Source organism: Girardinichthys multiradiatus, chromosome 12, assembly GCF_021462225.1.
Source record: "Girardinichthys multiradiatus isolate DD_20200921_A chromosome 12, DD_fGirMul_XY1, whole genome shotgun sequence".
Taxonomy (NCBI): domain Eukaryota; kingdom Metazoa; phylum Chordata; class Actinopteri; order Cyprinodontiformes; family Goodeidae; genus Girardinichthys; species Girardinichthys multiradiatus.
In genome coordinates, this window is record NC_061805.1 from 29,466,195 (window position 1) to 29,486,183 (window position 19,989).

The window sequence follows — 19,989 nt, forward strand, 5'->3', positions numbered from 1 at the left end:
AAACCCAAAATTCCTATGTCACAAAATTAGCATATTAAAAGGGTCTCTAAACGAGCTATGAACCTAATCATCTGAATCAACGAGTTAACTCTAAACACCTGCAAAAGATTCCTGAGGCCTTTAAAACTCCCAGCCTGGTTCATCACTCAAAACCCCAATCATGGGTAAGACTGCCGACCTGACTGCTGTCCAGAAGGCCACTATTGACACCCTCAAGCAAGAGGGTAAGACACAGAAAGAAATTTCTGAACGAATAGGCTGTTCCCAGAGTGCTGTATCAAGGCACCTCAGTGGGAAGTCTGTGGGAAGGAAAAAGTGTGGCAGAAAACGCTGCACAACGAGAAGAGGTGACCGGACCCTGAGGAAGATTGTGGAGAAGGTCCGATTCCAGACCTTGGGGGACCTGCGGAAGCAGTGGACTGAGTCTGGAGTAGAAACATCCAGAGCCACCGTGCACAGGCGTGTGCAGGAAATGGGCTACAGGTGCCACATTCCCCAGACCTGGGCTACAGAGAAGCAGCACTGGACTGTTGCTCAGTGGTCCAAAGTACTTTTTTCAGATGAAAGCAAATTCTGCATGTCATTCGGAAATCAAGGTGCCAGAGTCTGGAGGAAGACTGGGGAGAAGGAAATGCCAAAATGCCAGAAGTCCAGTGTCAAGTACCCACAGTCAGTGATGGTCTGGGGTGCCGTGTCAGCTGCTGGTGTTGGTCCACTGTGTTTTATCAAGGGCAGGGTCAATGCAGCTAGCTATCAGGAGATTTTGGAGCACTTCATGCTTCCATCTGCTGAAAAGCTTTATGGAGATGAAGATTTCCTTTTTCAGCACGACCTGGCACTTGCTCACAGTGCCAAAACCACTGGTAAATGGTTTACTGACCATGGTATCACTGTGCTCAATTGGCCTTCCAACTCTCCTGACCTGAACCCCATAGAGTATCTGTGGGATATTGTGAAGAGAACGTTGAGAGACTCAAGACCCAACACTCTGGATGAGCTAAAGGCTGCTATCGAAGCATCCTGGGCCTCCATAAGACCTCAGCAGTGCCACAGGCTGATTGCCTCCATGCCACGCCGCATTGAAGCAGTCATTTCTGCCAAAGGATTCCTGACCAAGTATTGAGTGCATAAATGTACATGATTATTTGAAGGTTGACGTTTTTTGTATTAAAAACACTTTTCTTTTATTGGTCGGATGAAATATGCTAATTTTGTGAGATAGGAATTTTGGGTTTTCATGAGCTGTATGCCAATATCATCCATATTAAGACAATGAAAGACCTGAAATATTTCAGTTAGTGTGCAATGAATCTAAAATATATGAATGTTAAATTTTCATCATGACATTATGGAAAATAATGAACTTTATCACAATATGCTAATTTTTTGAGAAGGACCTGTATTTTGGAGCTCTGCACGGAGCTGACCCCAGTGTTAACAGAGGGAAACCAGGAGCAACTGTGCATCGCCGGTGCCAGTTCAAGATATCACTACACTGTGGTCCTTTCAAACTGAGCTTTTCAGAGGGAGCTGACTGACATGTCGGGTATTTAACAGTCATCCCTGAGCCTGGCCATGCCAGCTATATGTGATGCCCTCATCCATATGTTGCTCAGATATAGAACGTTCCCCTAAACTGTGCCTTTCCTTTGCAGCGAATAGCTAATTTCTGAATGTAATCAGACATATGGACTACAATGATACTGCTATAAAGATCCCATCTGTACGTGAATATACTTTTATGAATATAAATTTAATTCAATATATGTGCAACCTATTGTGCTGCTCAAATGTGTCTCACTTTTGCAATGGCATGTTGGCCTCCTCAATTCATGATCCCATTATACAATAAAAAGATGCAAATTATTCCAATTGTAATAGTTGTGTTTTTGTAACAAACCTTGAAGAAGGCTCCATGCGCGATGGTGGCTTCTATGTATTATTATATTTTTTATGTGACGTCCTTAATGTTTGAACATTTAAAATACTTCACATAGTGTGTGTGGTGACAGTGTTATATGGAGGGCATATTCATCTTATTACAGTGATCAGCACTGAGCTATGATTGAGCTTAGTGCAGCAGCTAGACAGCGCTGTGCTAATTTGATGCAGACATTGTAGAACAGAACTGGTTCAAGCCGAAAACCTTTCTATTTTCAGTCAGGTTGAGTCGCTGATTTTATTCAAGTAGTTCTTGGTTTTCCTACAAAACTCCCTCATGGTGTGTAGACAAAGTCTCTTTTTCTTTTGCGTTTTTCCACCGAAAGGAACTGGTTCGGTTCTTTGACTTTCACAGCACCGTTGAAATGGTTTTTTGAACACGTCGTGGGGGCCCTCTGGTTATTTATATTACTTAACATACACTCACTGGCCGCTTTATTAGGTACACCTTGCTAGTACCGGGTTGGATACCCCCTTTTGCCTTTGTGGCATAGATTCAACAAGGTACTGGAAACATTCCTCAGAGAATTTGGTCCATATTGACATGATAGCATCACACAGATGCTGCAGATTTATTGACTGCACATCCATAATGCGAATCTCCCGTTCCACCACATCCCAAAGGTGCTCTATTGGATTGAGATCTGGTGACTGTGGAGGCCATTTGAGTACAGTGAACTGTACTCACTTGTCATGTTCAAGAAACCAGTCTGAGATGATTTGTGCTTTATGACACGGCGAGTTATCCTGCTGGAAGTAACCATCAGAAGATGGGTCCACCGTGGTCATAAAGAGATGGACATGGTCAGCAACAATACTCAGGTAGGCTGTGGCGTTGACACAATGCTCAATTGGTACTAAGGGGCCCAAAGTTTGCCAAGAAAATATCCCCACACCATTACACCACCACCACCAGCCTGAACCATTGATACAAGGCAAAATGGATCCATGCTTTCATGTTGTTGACGCCAAATTCTGACCCTACCATCAGATTGTCGCAGCCATAATCGAGACTCATCAGACAAGGCAACGTTTTTTCAATCTTCTATAGTCCAATTTTGGTGAGCCTGTATGAACAGTAGCCTCAGTTTCCTGTTCTTAGCTGGCAGGAGTGGCACCCGGTGTGGTCTTCTGCTGCTGTAGCCTATCCACCTCAGGGTTCGACGTGTTGTGCATTGAGAGATGCTCTTCTGCATGTCTTGGTTGTAACGAGTGGTTATTGGGGCCTGCCATAGCAATGCATAGGAGAGCAGTGCGCCCTCCTATGCAATGCATGGCAGGCACACTATTACTATTCACCTGGTCAAAACATATCTCCGTTAATGCGGCCCGAACCGCAGCGCGCACCCCCACAATATATACATCAAAACGTCCGGCTCGGTCCCGGGAGGTGTGCTATTACTTTTATTGGCGTTTCGAGTTACCGTGGCGACGTAATTAACAAAAAACCACCCCCCCAAAATCCCATAGGAATGAATGAAGTCAGGGGCGGAGGAATCCTCAAAATTCACTGTTTTTGAGACTCTACTGTATCGCCATACTTTTGCCTAGAAACACAGTTTGACTTTCAGTTTGTAGAAAAATCCGCCGGCTTTTTGGAAGTGAAAACGGTTTGTTGATAACTGCTACGGTTTCTCTAAAATTACACTCTAAGCGACACAAAGTTTGCAAGAAAATCGCACTCTGCAGATGGCAGTTTAACTAGTGTACAAAGGGGATTTTTTCAAGAAAAAATGATTTTTAACTGGCACTCACGGCCACAGATTTCGCTCTAAAGTCACAATTTTCGGTCAAATTGTAGGGCCGGGCCTCTGCTTTCACTCAATAACTTCAAAATTGTTCCAAGTCTCATAGTTTTCTGTCAAACACCCCTCGATCGCCAAGAGTCAGCAGATTTCTGTAGGCCTTCTCCCATGTATTTTCAATGACAGTTTGACCAGTAATCCATGAGTGACACCATGTATTTCCATCCTCCTATTTTATACTGTAAATGACATAGAGCTATGAAAATCTCCATGATTGGGGACGAGGGATGGCTTTCGCCCACAGTTTAACAATTATTCAAATACCATGTACGGTTTCCGAGATATTAGGCTTTGTTCGGGAGCATGTTCAGGCGTTTTTGTCTTTTTTGCCATTTTCCCTCTCTTTTCACCCAGTGTTGTGTCTTTATTATTATATTTTCACTAATAAAGGATGAATATTGATGTTCCCCTGTCCGTTCTGATAAAAACGGTCCAAGAATGACATCAATCGCCCCTACGGTTTCCGAGTTATGGCCAGTTGTTCGGGAGCATGCGCTTCCATGTTATAAAGCCTAGACCAGGGCAGACACAGAGTGAGGTGCTGCTGAGTGAGAAACAGCAGGTGTCACGTTACACTGACGCTCTTTGTTGATTGGCTGATTCATTCCTCACTGTTCTATTTATAGCTCTGTGTATCTCCTAATGTATATGTCTGGATGTGATTCTGTCTTTCTTTCTGCCTCTCTGTGTCTCACACTGAGACACACACCCACACACACACACACACACAGACACACACACACACACACACCGACACACACATGCATGGATTACTATCTTTCTGAGGACTTTGCATTGACTTTCATTGATATTCATTCATTTCTATGGCTTAAACATGACCCGACCCCTAACCCTTTGACCATCTTCATAGGAGGCAACTACATGGCGGCCATGTTCTGTGGGGTACTTAAACACCATGTACTGCTGTTGCAACACCCAGACAACAGTGATTGACCCTAAAGGGCAATTTCTTTCATCAACCCTCCATGCTTACTAATGATTATTTAAAGCTTATAATAACATACACAATGGTTTTAGAATAGCAAGCATGTTCTATATAACTAATAGAAATAACCCAGACCTGAAAGGACAACCATGCTTGATTTTCAAAATAAGACATAACATGCTCTACAAAATAAAAGCCTTTAAACAATAGATGATTGCAGGAGTGGGCTTCACACTACTGTTGGATCTCCCCCATTGATGGGAATGGGACTATGCTGGTCCTTTGAAACGGGCTTACTGAAACTTTCAAAATAAAAGCCTCAACCCCCCATAGTTACTATGGATTTTGTGAGCTGAAAAGAGCATAGAAAATGATTTTTAAATAGCAAGCGGGTTCTATTTAACTAATGGAACTAACCCAGACCTGAAGGGACAACCATGCTGGACTTTCAAAATAAGACAAAACATGATCTACAAAATAAAAGCCCTTATGTTTTAAACTATAGATTCATTGAAGGACTGGCCTTTACACTATTTTTAAGGCTCATCAAGTGTTGGAAATGGGACTATGTTGGCCCTTTTAAAATAAGGCTTACTGAAACTTTCAAAATAAAAGCCTGAATCTTTAATAATTACTAGTGATTGTACAAAAGACAAAAGAAGAAGACAAAAGACTGGCCTCTCTCATGCTTACAAAATGTTTACAATAGCCTGTATTGCTTTCAATTGCAATGGATCTGTTCGGACTACTGTTTTGAGTAAATCCTGTCGAATCAAAGGGGCAGACATGGAGATTGAAGTCCTAAGCAGTCAATCACACAGCTGTTGGGGCTCATTCATTACCAAAGCAACAGAACACAGCTGTCAGTGAAGTTAAGTTTCCTCTGACAGAGAGTGACTCTGAGCATGACCTTAGGCCAGAAGCTGCCATGACTGATCACATTCAACCCAGCCATAACAGACAACTGTAATGACAGTTGTAATGTCAAATATTTTAAATATGTAAATACTAGAAACTAAACTTTATTAACCTTTTAAATGGCAGCACCAAAATCACCAAAAACTACTGAAGCCGGTGTTGTGAGACACTTGCCTCGTTTCTGGTACAGAAAGGATTTCAAACTGTTTTCTGTGTTTTAAAGTAGTTTCAATAGTTGAATAGTAGTGGATGTAAGTTGTCTTAAATTATTTAAAATATATTTGCAACAGAGCCTAAATCAGAGACCTGAAGATATAGAGTTGTGTGCATCTTCTGTACTTTCCACCAAATTTAAAGCTCCTCTTGATTTCAGGTGGAGGGAGCTCCGACTGAGAGGACCAGGCCAGCCCGTCGCCAGCCCAGGAGAGCCGCCCCCACGTTGGAGGTTGACGTCCCCGCCGAGTCCTCTCCCGTAACTCTAGAGGACCACGTCAGGGATGACAGCTGCCAGGTAACATTCGTGAATAATCTACTGTTGTAATGTCAAATATTTTGAATATCTACACCCTGGAAACTAAACTTTGTTTGACCTGTTAACAGGATAATAAAAGTTTTTGTTTAATACAGTTGTATATTTTTAATTCATTAACTTATGAGCCAAATAATTATGTAAAAATGCTAAATTTATGCAATTTTCTGATTATGATTCAGGCTTTTTCGCTGGAACCCTGCGCCAGCGGTCCACCTATCCTGACTGTGAGGGCTACACATTGCCAGGCTGACTACAGATACGGTGCATTTTCCCGTAATCACCAGTGTACCTGTATGGTTCTGACATTTTTAGCTTACCACAGTGAGGGGTTGCAGTGTGACACAGTGTTACTTGACAGAGTACTTGAGCAAGGAGATGCACTTTATGTTGGCATTAAACAGCAGCTCATGTTGGACGGTAGATTTGTTGATAATCACTTGACAGTTGAAGAGATGCCTCAACAAGTACTGACAGACGGGAACATCTACTCTGTACACACAACGGGTGTAAGAGTTGGTCATGTTTTGTGTCAGAATGATAGCCCTCAAAGATCACGGCAAATGGGATTGCCTCTTGCTTCACAACTAGAGTGTCTGTCTGAAAATGTCACCCATGCTTTTCTTTTGGTGACTCCAGAGTGCATTGCAGTTTTCCGGGACAGAGACGGTAGGTTTGGAGTTTTTGATTCTCACTCAAGAAACTCAGCAGGCCTGCCCCATCCTAACGGAACTGTAGTAGTCATGAACTTTAGCAACCTAACGCTCATGGTTGAACATCTGTACAAACTCTTTGAGAACCGTGGCCCCTATGCCACGTATGAGTTTGTACCCGTATCGTTTGTCAGCGACGACAGGAGGAAAAAAGTAAAAGACAGGGTCAAAGCACAGCTGGGACAGGATGTAGTTAAAAAAATGAAACAAAGAACATCTGAGAAAGAAAAATATGATACGTCGCTTACATTTAAGGTACAAAAACTACGGGTAATGAAAAAAGCATATCTTCTTCAACATGTAGAGAGGAAGATCCAGTTCACTGCTAGATACAAGCGCGATGTTGCTTTCCGAAGGAGACAAATGAAATATGTGAAGGAAAGATACAGCAACGATCCCAACTTCAAAGCCAGACAGAAAACATTTATGAAGAAGTATATTAAGGAGAGATGCAGCAATGATCCCAACTTCACATCCAGAAAGAAAACATTCATGAAGAAGTATATAAAGGCGAGATACAGCAACGATCCCAACTTCACAGCCAGACAAAAAACATTTATGAGGACGTATATGAAGAAAAAGTACAGCAAGTTACAGTTCCAGGTGCAACATAATAAAAAATGTGCTGTCAACAAGAGACTAAGGCTATCAAAGAATACACTTTCTCAAAATACAATGCTGCAGTGTGCACTGAGAATCAGGAGAAAATACAGAAGGACTTTAGGCTTTCTCCAAGGAACTCCACAGCCTCTGATCAGCAACGAAATGAAAGCTGCAATTTTGAAATTTCAAGAGAAAATTCAACGTGGACCCACACATGTCTGCATGGTTTGTCACAGAGCTCTTTTCCCGAGTCAAGTCAAGCATTGTAACAGAGGCAAATATACCAAGAACATTCGTGTGGAGGCCGAATGCCTGACAGATACGTATGTTCACATGTGTGACTCTGCATGCTCCGCCCCGTGTTCTGTACCCAAAGAGTGGACTCAGGAGTGGATCTGCTACACATGTGACAGCTACGTAAACAGAGGAAAGATGCCATCAATCGCTGCTGCCAATCACCTGGACCTGGCACCTATTCCCACAGAGCTTTCCCTATTGAATGTACTTGAGAGGCAATTAATTGCAAAAATACTGCCTTTTGCCAAGATTGTTTCATTGCCCAAAGGACAGCAGAGAGCAATTCATGGAGCTGTTGTTTGTGTACCTTCAGAAATGGAAACAATTGTGAACTGTCTTCCCAGGCCCAGCACAGAAGCACAACGTTTACAGGTTAAGCTGAAGAGGAAAATTAAATACAAAGGATACCAATACTTTTACACAGTAAACATGGAAAATGTTTTGGCTGCACTGAGAAAGCTTAAAGAGACCCACCCGGATTACAAGGATGTAAATATAAATGAAAGTGCAACATTTGAGGATTTCCAGGAGGACCAACCTGTTGAGGAATCAGAAACCCAAGCAGAGGATGCAGTCACAGACCAACTTGACCACATAGGGGAAGAACATCAGGCTCTTCGACCGGGTCTGATCTTGGACACTTGCATGCAGCCACCTGACATAGCACAAGAAGTGCTCTCCTATGGAGATGGAATTTTTAGTGTCGCTCCCGCCCAAGGAAACAAACCCGTTGGCTTCTTTACTGTTCCAAGGCTGGAAGCCAAGGCTTTTCCTGTGCAGTTCCCCGCTGGCCAAAACACGTTAGACGAAGCCAGACGAGTTATACTGTCACCAAGTATGTATTTCAATGTCAGGCTTTTCTCTGTAGACACTCGATTTGCCAAAGACCAGAGTTATCTTTTCTTTGCTCAGTTTGTTACTGAGACTCATATGGCCAACAACAGCATGTCAATTCAGTCAAGAAAAGGCAAAGCCAGGAGCAAAGAAGGACAAAACATTTCCAGCAAGATGCTACAGGACAAAGAAGAGTTAGAAAAACTCATTCAAAATAAAGAGGCCACTCATTTTATGCAACCCCTAAGAGGAACTCCAGCTTATTGGGAGAAAGGTTTGCGCGATTTGCACGCCATGGTGAGGCAGCTGGGAAAGCCAACCTTCTTTTGTACCTTCTCTGCTGCTGAAATGAGATGGCCGGAAGTCATTGAGGCCATCAAAGCTCAACACGGAGAGCAAGTCAACTTTTCAGAGCTCGACTGGAACACCAAGTGTGACATTCTTAGGAGCAACCCTGTTACTGTGATGAGAATGTTCTCCAAGAGGGTGGATGCTCTCTTCACAGATCTCATTTTGTCCCCTGCGCAGCCCGTCGGACCAGTTGAGGATTACTTTTATCTTGTGGAATTTCAAGCAAGGGGTTCCCCGCATATACATTCTGTGATATGGATTAAGGATGCACCTGAGATGGATGACCCCTCATGTTGTGACCAAGTCATCAATTTCATCACCGTTACATATGCTGTCAGTTGCCCGATGAAACCACAGACCCTGAGCTCCACAAAATTGTAACGGAGGTTCAAATGCACAGCAAAAAGCATTCATTCTTGCAAATCATGCAAGAAAGGAAATGTGCAATGCAGATTTGGATTTCCCAAACTACCCATGGACCGCACCAGAATCACAGTCCCTCTCTTATTCGACTTTGAAAATGATTGTGATGAAAAAGCTAAGCAATCCAGACAAAAGCATGTCCAGAAGAAGTCCAGAAAATCTAAGCCAATAATCATCTCAAACTAACAAAGAGAAGCAAAGAGGAAGCTGAAATCAATAAGGGATTTGCTCATGGATCAAAAATCTTCTTTCAAGGATTTGTCAGAATTACTCCAGGCTTGTAAGATGACCAAAGAAGAATACAACCACTATATGGATGCTCTGACTTCTGGAATGGTAGTGATGATGAAGCGTGATCCCAAAGACAGCTAGGTGAATGGATACAACCCGGATCTCCTGCGTGCTTGGAATGCTAACATGGACATTCAGTATATGATTGATGAGTACAGCTGTATTGAGTACATGATGTCCTACATAGCCAAGCCAGAGCATGAAATGGCACAGTTCCTCAAATCCGTTGTCGAGGATCTAAAGAAGTCCGATGTCAACCAACAGGACGAGATGAAAAAGATCATGCAGGCCTATTTAAAACAGAGAGAAGTTAGTGCTCAAGAGTCAGTAGCCCGTACATGTAGTCTACCCCTTAAAAAGTCATCACGCAGTGTCATTTTTATCCAAACTGATGAAGACTGTGTGAAAATGAGCCTCCCCATGAGCAAACTAATGAACATGGCCCCAGATGAAGAGAATGTTTGGATGACAGGATTGCCTGAAAAATATCTCAACAGACCTGAAACGTTAGAATTTTCAACACATGTGCCTGTGAATTTGTGTCGGAATACAGGGTCCTTTATGGAAAACAAATTGAAGGACCAAATGCAATCCCCCTCCTAAATGATGCCGGATACATCCAGAAGAGAACAATGGGCAAACCAGCAGTTATCAGATTTACCCGTTTCTCAGAGAAGAAAACACCAGAAACGTTTTACAGACGGCTTCTGAAGTTGTACTTTCCACACAGAAGAGATGAGGACCTGAAAAATGAGGAACACACAACTTACAAAGCCTTATACGACAATGGACTCTGTGATAGGTGGCAAGTTAAACAGTACGTTGAGTGGAACCGCAAAAGATACGAAGGTGAAGGAAAGAAAATTGACAAGATTATGGAAGAACTGACAAAGCAAGGACCGGTTCGCAATGCTTGGAACACTTTTGCTCCTGAAGTTGAGTTGGACCGTTTGGAATGCGTAGCGGAGCGACCCTCAATCGATGAAAATGAAGAACAAGATCCTGTCCCAGAATACCAAGTTGATGTCAACAGTGGAGCCATGCCAGCAATCGAAATACCCAAATTGAGCCCTGATTTTATTACACAAATGTACCGTAGTTTAAATGAGACTCAAGCGTCCATGTTTTACGCCATTCGCCATTGGTGTCTGCAACGTGTCTCTGGTCAAAATCCAGACCTGTTCTTTTATTTTTTGACTGGAGGGGCGGGCTGTGGCAAGTCTCATGTTATCAAATGTGTTTACCAGGAAGCAACCAAGCTCTTGCACCAGCTTCCCAGATTTCGCGATATTGGTGACATGTCTCAGCCCACGGTACTCCTCACAGCTTTTACTGGAACTGCAGCTTACAACATCTCAGGCAAGACTTTACATTCAGTTTTGAAGCTACCCAAAAGCTTAAAGCCACCATACAAAGGACTTGGAAATACACTGGATGAAGTGAGAGCCGTTCTTTCCAATGTAGAAATCTTAATCATTGATGAAATCTCCATGATTTCCAAAGACTTGTTTTCATATGTCCACTGGAGATTTCAACAAATCAAGGGAAACACAAGACCATTTGGAGGGATTTCTGTTTTGGCTGTGGGAGATTTCTACCAGCTGCCACCAGTGGGAGGAGCAAAACCTCTTTGTGTCACTGAGGCTGGCGTCCTTGATATCTGGAACGAAAATTTCCACATGGTCAGTCTGACGGAAATCATGCGACAGAAAGACGACAGAGCATTTGCGGAGCTCTTGAACCGGATTAGAGTTAAAGGGAAAGCAGATTTACTCAGCGACGACGACAGATCTCTCTTAACGCAAACTATTACCGACCCCAAAGAGTGTCCAATGGACGTGCTGCATGTTTTTGCGACAAACAAAGAGGTGGACGCTCACAATGCAGCAGTTGTGGCTTCTTTATCAACAGTAATAGTTGATGTTCAGGCAGAGGACTACAAGAGGGATACAAAAACAGGAAACATGACAAATCTAGGTAGCTGCGTCAAAGCCAAGAAACGAGATTTGCCTGACAATCTACCGGTCGGATTGGGAATCAGAGTCATGATCATAAGAAACCTGGACGTAGAGGATGGTCTTGTCAATGGAACCTTTGGCACTATTGCAGATATCATCACCAGGACTAAAGATGGAAACAGAACCGTGAAGTTAATAGGACTGAAACTGGATAGTCCCACAGCCGAGAGATTTGAGGAACAAACCAGCATAAAAGGAGTTGTTCGACATCAGTTTCCAATCAAGTTGGCATTTGGATGTACAGCACACAAAGTACAAGGGATGACCATGAAGTCTGCAGTTGTTTCTTTGAAGAAAGTTTTTGAACACGGAATGGCATACGTCGCCCTCAGTCGCACAACTTCTCTGGAAGGATTTAAAATCATTGATTTGGATGAGAATAAGATCTACGCCGATGAAAATATCAGAGCAGCTATGGATTCAATGAGAACAGCATCGTTCTCAAACGCCAGACCGCTCTTGAATTTTCAATCACGTCATCAAGGTGCAACTTTAACAATTATTCATCACAACGTCGAAGGTCTCATCTCTCATTCTGAGGACATGAAACACCATCATTAACTCAGATTGGCAGATATTTTATGCCTTACCGAGACTCATTTATTTGGATCTTATGCTCCAGCTTGTTGCCAAATGTAACAGACATGTTTCTTATTCCAACCGAGTGGACATGTCTACCAAAGAGGGGGGAGGAGTAGGCACTTACTGCAGGAGTCTTCTACAACCCCAGGAGCGGAGATACTTTCACAATGTTACCGATCTTGAATACAACGTTGTGAAAGTGGATGCTCCGATCACAGCCCTCATTGCCACGGTTTACAGGCCACCAAGTTATGATCTAGCTACGTTTTTGAAAAACATGCAAAATCTTTTGGATGGCCTGAATTCAATGGATATTCAGCCAGTTGTGGTATTGGGAGACTTCAACGAGGACCTCCTCTCTCCGGGGAAAAAAGCAATCAAGGAGTTGTTTGGAAGCAAAGGATTTACTCAACTCATCTCGGATCCAACAACGGAAAGGCAGACTCTCATTGACCACATTTACATATCTCAGCCAGAATATTGTGTTCAGTCAGGTGTGTTGCAGACTTATTACAGTTACCACAACCCTGTATATTGTATTTTGGCTTCATTTTCAGCTGCATCTTCACCATGACTTCTGAACATTATTTTTGAACACTGTTTAACTGGAAAGTTGAGAGGAGGGCTGGGAAACAAATTACACTAGGACAATAGTCCTGTCATTTTTAACGGTACTCCATCTTGGGCAAAAACACCAAAGTGAGAACAAATAATCAGAATCAAATGTCCTCAATGATTCGCTTGGATACTGGAAATCCAGTTGATGTATTTAAAGGGTAATAAGAATAACGGTGTCGGCTGACGGCCTGTACAGGTCCAGTAACGGCTGTAAGCTTATTGCTCATGAATACTTCAACTTGAGATGACCACAGTACTCCATTTGAGGCACCGAGTGGTCACCTAGGATACCCCTGGGATATTGTAAGAAAGTGAATGTATTTAACGGGTAATAAGAATAGCGGTGTCGGCTGACGGCCTGTACAGGTCCAGTAACGGCTGTGAAGCTTATTACTCTTGAATACAGCTACTTCAGACGACCACTGAACTAATTTGGAGACCAGTGCATTTTTGAAACATTTTATTTAACTCCCCTAGAGAACCTGCTAGAGCTCTCTAGTATTCTTTTTATTTTTGGTTTTCTTTCTGATCATGAGCCAATACTCCAGTCTGATGGAGCAGTTTTTTCCACACTATGGACATTCTCCACTCCGCTCTGTTTGCTTGGCCATTATGTTAATTTGCTTTGAGTGGAAATAACCGTTTTTTGCCCAGTTTAATACGTTTTTGCAGTCTTGAGAGCATGCAATGCACGGTATGACTCATGAGGGTTCCAAGAAGAGATGGAGGAGGCTGGACCTGGTCGATTTGCAGAGCGGCCCATCATACGTCACCAAGGTATCCAAAATCTAGCTGATGATAGACTATGAACCTAAAAAGTATTTTGTATGTTGCAATTATAGTAGCTGTTGGTAAAATTTCAAATATAACATGAGTCTCATGATTGTAATTATTCATGTATCCATGCTTTTAGCGCAGGACACCCCAACCCACCTGGCAGCCTTGATCCTCCAAGCAGTCTACGGAGAACAAGATATGGCTTTCATTTTGCTTTTCATTAACTGAGCTTAGGATAAGTTATTTTGTGTGCTTTTCTCATTGAAGTAATTTGTGTCTCTTTATGTCAAGGTTTCTGGATTCCGTGCCCCATGACCAGGTATGTCCATGACAAGTTCAGGGTCTTTCAACATGCCGTGGGACTGGTCATCGCCATCAACAACTTGACCAACAGCTGGAGCGTCAACGAGGCGGGAGCAAACGTCAAGCATTTGCGGCACACAGTCTGCAACCTCTGGACTTATGTAAGCTTAATTTCCACTGCATTTGTTAATTATCAAATAAATCAAAAAAATGTACCATGTATATTAATGTTTTATTTATTTCAATTGAATTTTACAGGTGGCTATTTTGAACTTTCCTCCACTTCTCACCATGAAGGCTCTGATGTGAAGCAGCAGATCACATCCCAACAGGAAACTAAAGTGTCTCAAGTCAAAGAGCTTCAGAAGAAACTAAAGCAGGAGATCACTAAGCTGAACTAATTACATGTATTGCTTTGTCAGACCAAATGTTATTGTTCAAATCCATTCTGAAGGAAACTAATTGTCATGTTTGTCATCGCTAAGGACTTCAGTCATTTCATGGTGCTTTCTCTTAGTTCTTCAAGTTTATTTGGATCAATAAATGTCTATCAGTCGGTCGTGGCAGATGGCCGCTCATACTGAGCCTGGTTCTGCTGGAGGTTTCTTCCTGTTAAAAGGGAGTTTTTCCTCTCCACTGTCGCTACATGCATGCTCAGTATGAGGGATTGCTGCAAAGTCAATGCCAGTGACTGTCCACTGTCTCTACATGCTCATCTGGGAGGAGGGAATGCTGCAAGTCACTGACTGGATGCAATCTGCTGGGTTTCGTTGGATAGAAAAACTTTTTATCCAATTTGAATAAAAAGCTAACTCTGACTGCACTGTTCAATTGTTAGGATTAATTGGAATGTATGAACCTGACTGTTGTGAAGTGCCTTGAGACAACATGTGTTGTGAATTGGCGCTATATAAATAAAATTGAATTGAATTATCTCAAGTATCAAGAAGTGGATTTACTTGTGTAAATTACCATTACAATTCATGGTACAAACGCATCCTGATTCAGAAAGTTTTTATTTCCTCATCAACATGAATCATACTCTTGGCTACAGAATAAAATGTAACTACAATATTTAATAAAAACATTTAGTCATGTAAATGTGGAATGCTAAATTTGGTTGAACATTATTATTGCTGCTAAACCATTGTTCCCAGCTGTTTTTGAAATGCATTATTATGACAGGTTCAAGTCTGAGGCCGTGTTTTAACCTCACGTAATGAAACCTGAATCCTGTTTCAGGTAAATGGAAAACAGTTTTTGGTGACTTTACTTGAACTAACACACAAATTTACAGTTCTTTTAAGCTCTTCAAGGCTCTATCATGAATCCTGGTGCGAGATAAGCTTAACTCGGCCACAGTTTGGCTCTGGTCGGAGCAAAACGCACCAAGAGGCAGGCCCCGTCTAAATTTCTTCCGAAATTTTCTAGTTTGAGTTACTGTTGCCTTTCTATAAGCTCGAACCAATCTGGCCATTCTCCTCTAACCTCTGGCATCAACAAGGCATTTGCATCCACAGAACTGCCGCTCACTGGATATTTTCCCTTTTTTGGACCATTCTCTGTAAACCCTAGAAATGGTAGTGCATGAAAATCAGCCCATCTGGCACCAACAACCATGCCACCTTCCCCATTCTGATGCTCGGTTTGAACTGCAGCAGATTCTCTTGACCATGTCTACATGCCTAAATGCATTGAGTTGCTGCCATGTGATTGGCTGATTAGAAATTTGTGTTAACGAGCAGTTGGACAGGTGTACCAAATAAAGTGGCCAGTGAGTGTATTTATTGGCGGAGACCAGGTGGTCCAAGCGCCATGTGCAGTTATGCCAAAATCTCCGTAAACTGGGATGTATGAAGGCTACGTGTGCAGTGACATGTACGCACAGTTTCGTACATCTGACTTTTTTTGTGTGCTGCAAGTTTCAGAATTTCTCCATATGCTATATGCTAATGACACAAATGTGCAAATTTATGGGAGGAGGATATGCAAATGTAATTCCTTACCACCCGCAATGCAATTTATCAAATCTGAAAAGGAACCTGTTTCTGCGTCTATATTCAGCACGTTTGAATGTGAATGAGTCTGCAGACGTAAATACAGCTGTTAATAGCTGTATTTCGTTGTAGGTCAGACAGTGGCTGTCAGCTTTTCTAGGTTTTATGATTGATATTTTATGGTTTAATTGTAGCTTTTAGTATTTCCGTGTCTTTAAATGTTTTTAATGTTGTTTTGTAGTACTTTGAGATATTTAAATGCCATTTATTATTGTTTTATTGTTTGTTGTTATTATCACCTCCAGCTCAATGGCTTCAAACTTTATCTTTCTTTTATGGCCACTCTGCTTACCAGCACTCTCCATGGTGACAGCTGTACATTAAATTTCCTCATCTTAAATAGGGAGTAAATCCAAAACGCTTTTGCAAAGGTACCCCTTTTTGTGCCTGTTATCTATTCTGCTTGCAATCTTTGCAGATCACCTGCAACACACCCACCTATTGCATGTATATATATTTTTTTTTTTGCCCAAGTAATTTAGCGCTCCTTGTTGAGAATCTTTGAAAGTAAGCTCCTAAGGAGTTTAAAGAAAAACATTCCACTAACCAAAAAATAAAAAAAGTTACTAACTACTGGGCAAACTGCTTGGAACAGGCTAAAAGGGAACATTTTATGGCTAGGAAACGTAACATTCTTAAATAGTTTTGAGGGAGAGGAAAATTAACTCAAGGTCTCAGAACTACCTTTAATCTGTCCACTTCCAAGACCCACTGATCAGTGTTTTGCTTAGGAATAGAACTGTTCAAAAGGAGCACCTTACTTTACATCAGATGCGGATGGTTACTTTCACAAACTACACTTGTGTTTCTGCTCAAGGGTTCCGTCAGTTCCGTCTCTATCTTGGATGGAGGGGTTGCTGGCTTAAGCTCCAGCAGCATTTCTGTCTACCTAAAGCTCACTCAGCAATCTGTAGCTTACACAGGTCTTTTGGGTGATTTGTTTCGTGTCCCACTTTGGTTTCAGAAACAGCTTGGATATGAAGTAAAAAGGCTCTTAAAGAAAGTTAGTGATGCTGGACATAGCAAAGCGTGCAACTGTCACAAAAACAACTGTCGCAACCAAACTTTAAAATTGTTGGGTAGAGTTTGTTGTTGGGTTCTCTGGTTCTATCTGTCTGAGTCTAACAGCAGCTCAGCAACACAATGAGAGGCAGAGGTTCAGGAGAAGGAGCCAATGTGAGGTGCTAATCAACCAGTCAGAAGTGGACTTTGGACAATGTGAGAGAAATGCAATGTTAGGCTGCCAATTATAAAATCAGATTGTAATTTTTTTTAACCACGTCATTTAGACTACAAGCATGTCTTGAAGACATAAAAACTTGGATGACTTAACATTTTTTGCTTCTAAATTCAGACAAGAGAGAAGTTGTCGTCTTTGGACAGGAGTGTTTAAAAAAGAAACTGCTTAGTCAATCACTTAACCTGGATGGCATTAAATTGACCTCCGATAATAAAGTAAAAAACCTTGGTGTTATTTTTGACCAAGACATGTCATTTATATCCCATATTAAACAGGTTTCTAGGATTTCCTTCTTTCACCTCCGGAACATTGCCAAAATTAGAAATATCCTATACAGGAGTGACGCTGAAAAATTAGTCCCTGCATTTGTTACTTCAAGGCTGGACTATTGTAATTCTTTACTATCAGGATGTCCACAAAATGCAGTTAAAAGCCTTCAGCTGATTCAAAAAGCTGCAGCAAGAGTTCTGATGAAAATTAAAAAGATAGATCATATTTCTCCTACTTTAGCTTCCCTTCATTGGCTCCCTGTTAAATCCAGAAAATAATTTAAAATTCTCCTCCTCACATATAAAACCCTTAATGATCTAGGTCCATCATACATCAGAGATCTGATTGTTCCATATGTTCCTAACAGAGCACTTCGTTCTCAGACTGCAGGTTTACTGGTGGTTCCTAGAGTCTCTAGAAGTAGAATGGGAGGCAGATCCTTTAGTTATCAGGCTCTTCTCCTGTGGAACCAGCTTCCGGTTTTGGTCCGTGAGGCAGACACCCTGTCTACTTTTAAGGCTAGGCTTAAAACTTTCCTTTTTGATAAAGCTTGTACCTTACCAGTTATGGTTGAGGTGCAAACACACCCTCCATTTCTGCTACATGTATGACCCCTTCTCTTTTCCAATGGTTATAATCAGTTTGACTGAGAGAGGTATCCCAATCCTTGTGGTTTTTAGTATAACAATGGGCATCAGTGGGCTCTAGATGGACAAACTTTATCAGTTTATTATTTTACTTAGTGCCCCTACACGTGTCCCATTCTGGGGTGGCCGGGCTCTGCCACTCTGTGGTTTGGTCTGGCCTCCCCGGCGGCACCGCACCGTTCCGGACCCTTTGTGGGTTGCCTTGAGATTACATTGTTGTGAATAAGCGCTATATAAATAAATAAACTTAAACTAAAACTATCTCTGTAGTTATGCTGCTATAAGCTTAGGCTGCTGGAGGACATAATGACCACTTTCACCCTCGTTGCTACATTCTCACACTACTCTCCAATTTTGCATTATTTGTTGTTATTTCAGTTTTTAACTTTATGTTATCTCTCTTTTTTCTTCCTAGAAGCTACACCTGGCCTGACTCTGTGTCTACCTGTGACACCTTTCTGGAGAGGGGAATCGTCCAAGCTTCTCCCGGCAACAAGTTAATGCTCACCTTCTACAGATGATCCACTTGGCCCTGTCTTTCAGTGTTTAACTCTTTCTCTCTCCTAGATATAGCAATTGACTGAGCTTTTACTGTAACTAATTATATGTGCTCTCTTTCAGACTCTAACCTTGAAAACTGGCTCGAAGTTTATCTGTTCTTTCTTTCTAGGTGAAACGACTAAAGGAGCTACATCCACTAACATTTACTTTTCCTTCCCATAGAAAGGACTCCTGGATCAGTGCTTATATTTTCTCTTTGTGTCTGCTCTGTTTTCTCAAACCCCCAGTCGGTCGTGGCAGATGGCCGCTCACACTGAGCCTGGTTCTGCTGGAGATTTCTTCCTGTTAAAAGGGAATTTTTCCTCTCCACTGTTGCTACATGCATGCTCAGTATGAAGGATTGCTGCAAAGTCAACGCCAGTGACTGTCGCTACATGCTCATCCGGGAGGAGTGATTGCTACAAATCTCTGACTCGATGCAATCTGCTGGGTTTCCTTAGATAGAAAAACGTTTTATCCAATTTGAATAAATAACTGAATCTGACTGTACTGTTCAATGATTAGGATTAATTGGAATGTATGTACCTGACTGTTGTGAAGTGCCTTGAGACGTCATGTGTTGTGAATTGGCGCTATATAAATAAACTGAATTGAATTGACTAAAGGAGATCTTTAATGTTAACAATGTATATTTACTTACATAATAAATGTCTCATGACTAAGGTTGTTTTTACATTGAAGGTTTCAACCATGTAATCATTCTAATCAATAAAAAGACAGGTGAATATGTCAGTTTTCCACAAAGGTGACTTACCATAAATTAATTGTGAATTGTTTCAAAGCTTTAAGAATTTCTAAGTTAGCAAAATAATATTATTCACATAACAGAACTTTGACACATATTGACCGACAATCTGAAAATACTTTTAAAACATCACAATATGAAGTCATAAAAAAAAATGTATTTTAAAGTTACCTGGACATTGTCAGAGTGGGATTAGAGGTTGTATCAAAATCTGAAGGGACTTTGAAGGGACAAGGAGAAAAGCAGTTCTTCTATGTGACAGGTGAGCTCTGATGAGCTTTTCCTTAGTACAGCTACAGGCTATGACAGATATTATTCCAATTTTGCTTTCAGTTCCACTACCAGCCTAAGACAAAACAATAAAATGAATACATTTATTGGAACACTTTCCCAGCATGTTTTTATTTCAATATAAACAGTAATGGCCACATAAACATGCATGTAAAGGCTGTCTCTAACACACACGTAAAGCTTAACTGTTCATAACCTGGAACTGTATGGTTTTCCAGTCTGGATGTAA

The 19,989-nt window shown here is 41.6% G+C and overlaps 2 protein-coding genes and 1 long non-coding RNA gene across 5 annotated transcripts in view; 2 read left to right on the forward strand and 1 right to left on the reverse strand.

The window, feature by feature from the left end:
* The window catches only part of LOC124877689 (netrin receptor UNC5C-like), a 348,599-nt gene that overhangs the window by 103,050 nt on the left and 225,560 nt on the right, over positions 1–19,989 (reverse strand). The window lies entirely within an intron of this gene.
* Positions 10,269–12,941, forward strand: LOC124877691. Its single transcript, XM_047381104.1, has 3 exons — positions 10,269–11,126; positions 12,624–12,826; positions 12,865–12,941. The coding sequence occupies exons 1-2, from the start codon at positions 10,284–10,286 to the stop codon at positions 12,702–12,704; spliced, it is 924 nt and encodes a 307-aa protein (XP_047237060.1). The 5' UTR covers positions 10,269–10,283; the 3' UTR covers positions 12,705–12,826; positions 12,865–12,941.
* Positions 13,529–14,313, forward strand: LOC124877692. Its single transcript, XR_007040587.1, has 3 exons — positions 13,529–13,646; positions 13,783–14,110; positions 14,208–14,313. It is a non-coding gene; the product is annotated as an uncharacterized LOC124877692 (long non-coding RNA).

Coding starts and splice junctions, on each gene's coding strand:
- LOC124877691 (XM_047381104.1), top strand. CDS start 10,284: ATGGGCAAACCAGCAGTTATCAGATTTACCCGTTTCTCAGAGAAGAAA. Junction 11,127..12,623: donor CCAATGTAGAAATCTTAATC/ATTGATGAAATC, acceptor TCCGGGGAAAAA/AGCAATCAAGGAGTTGTTTG.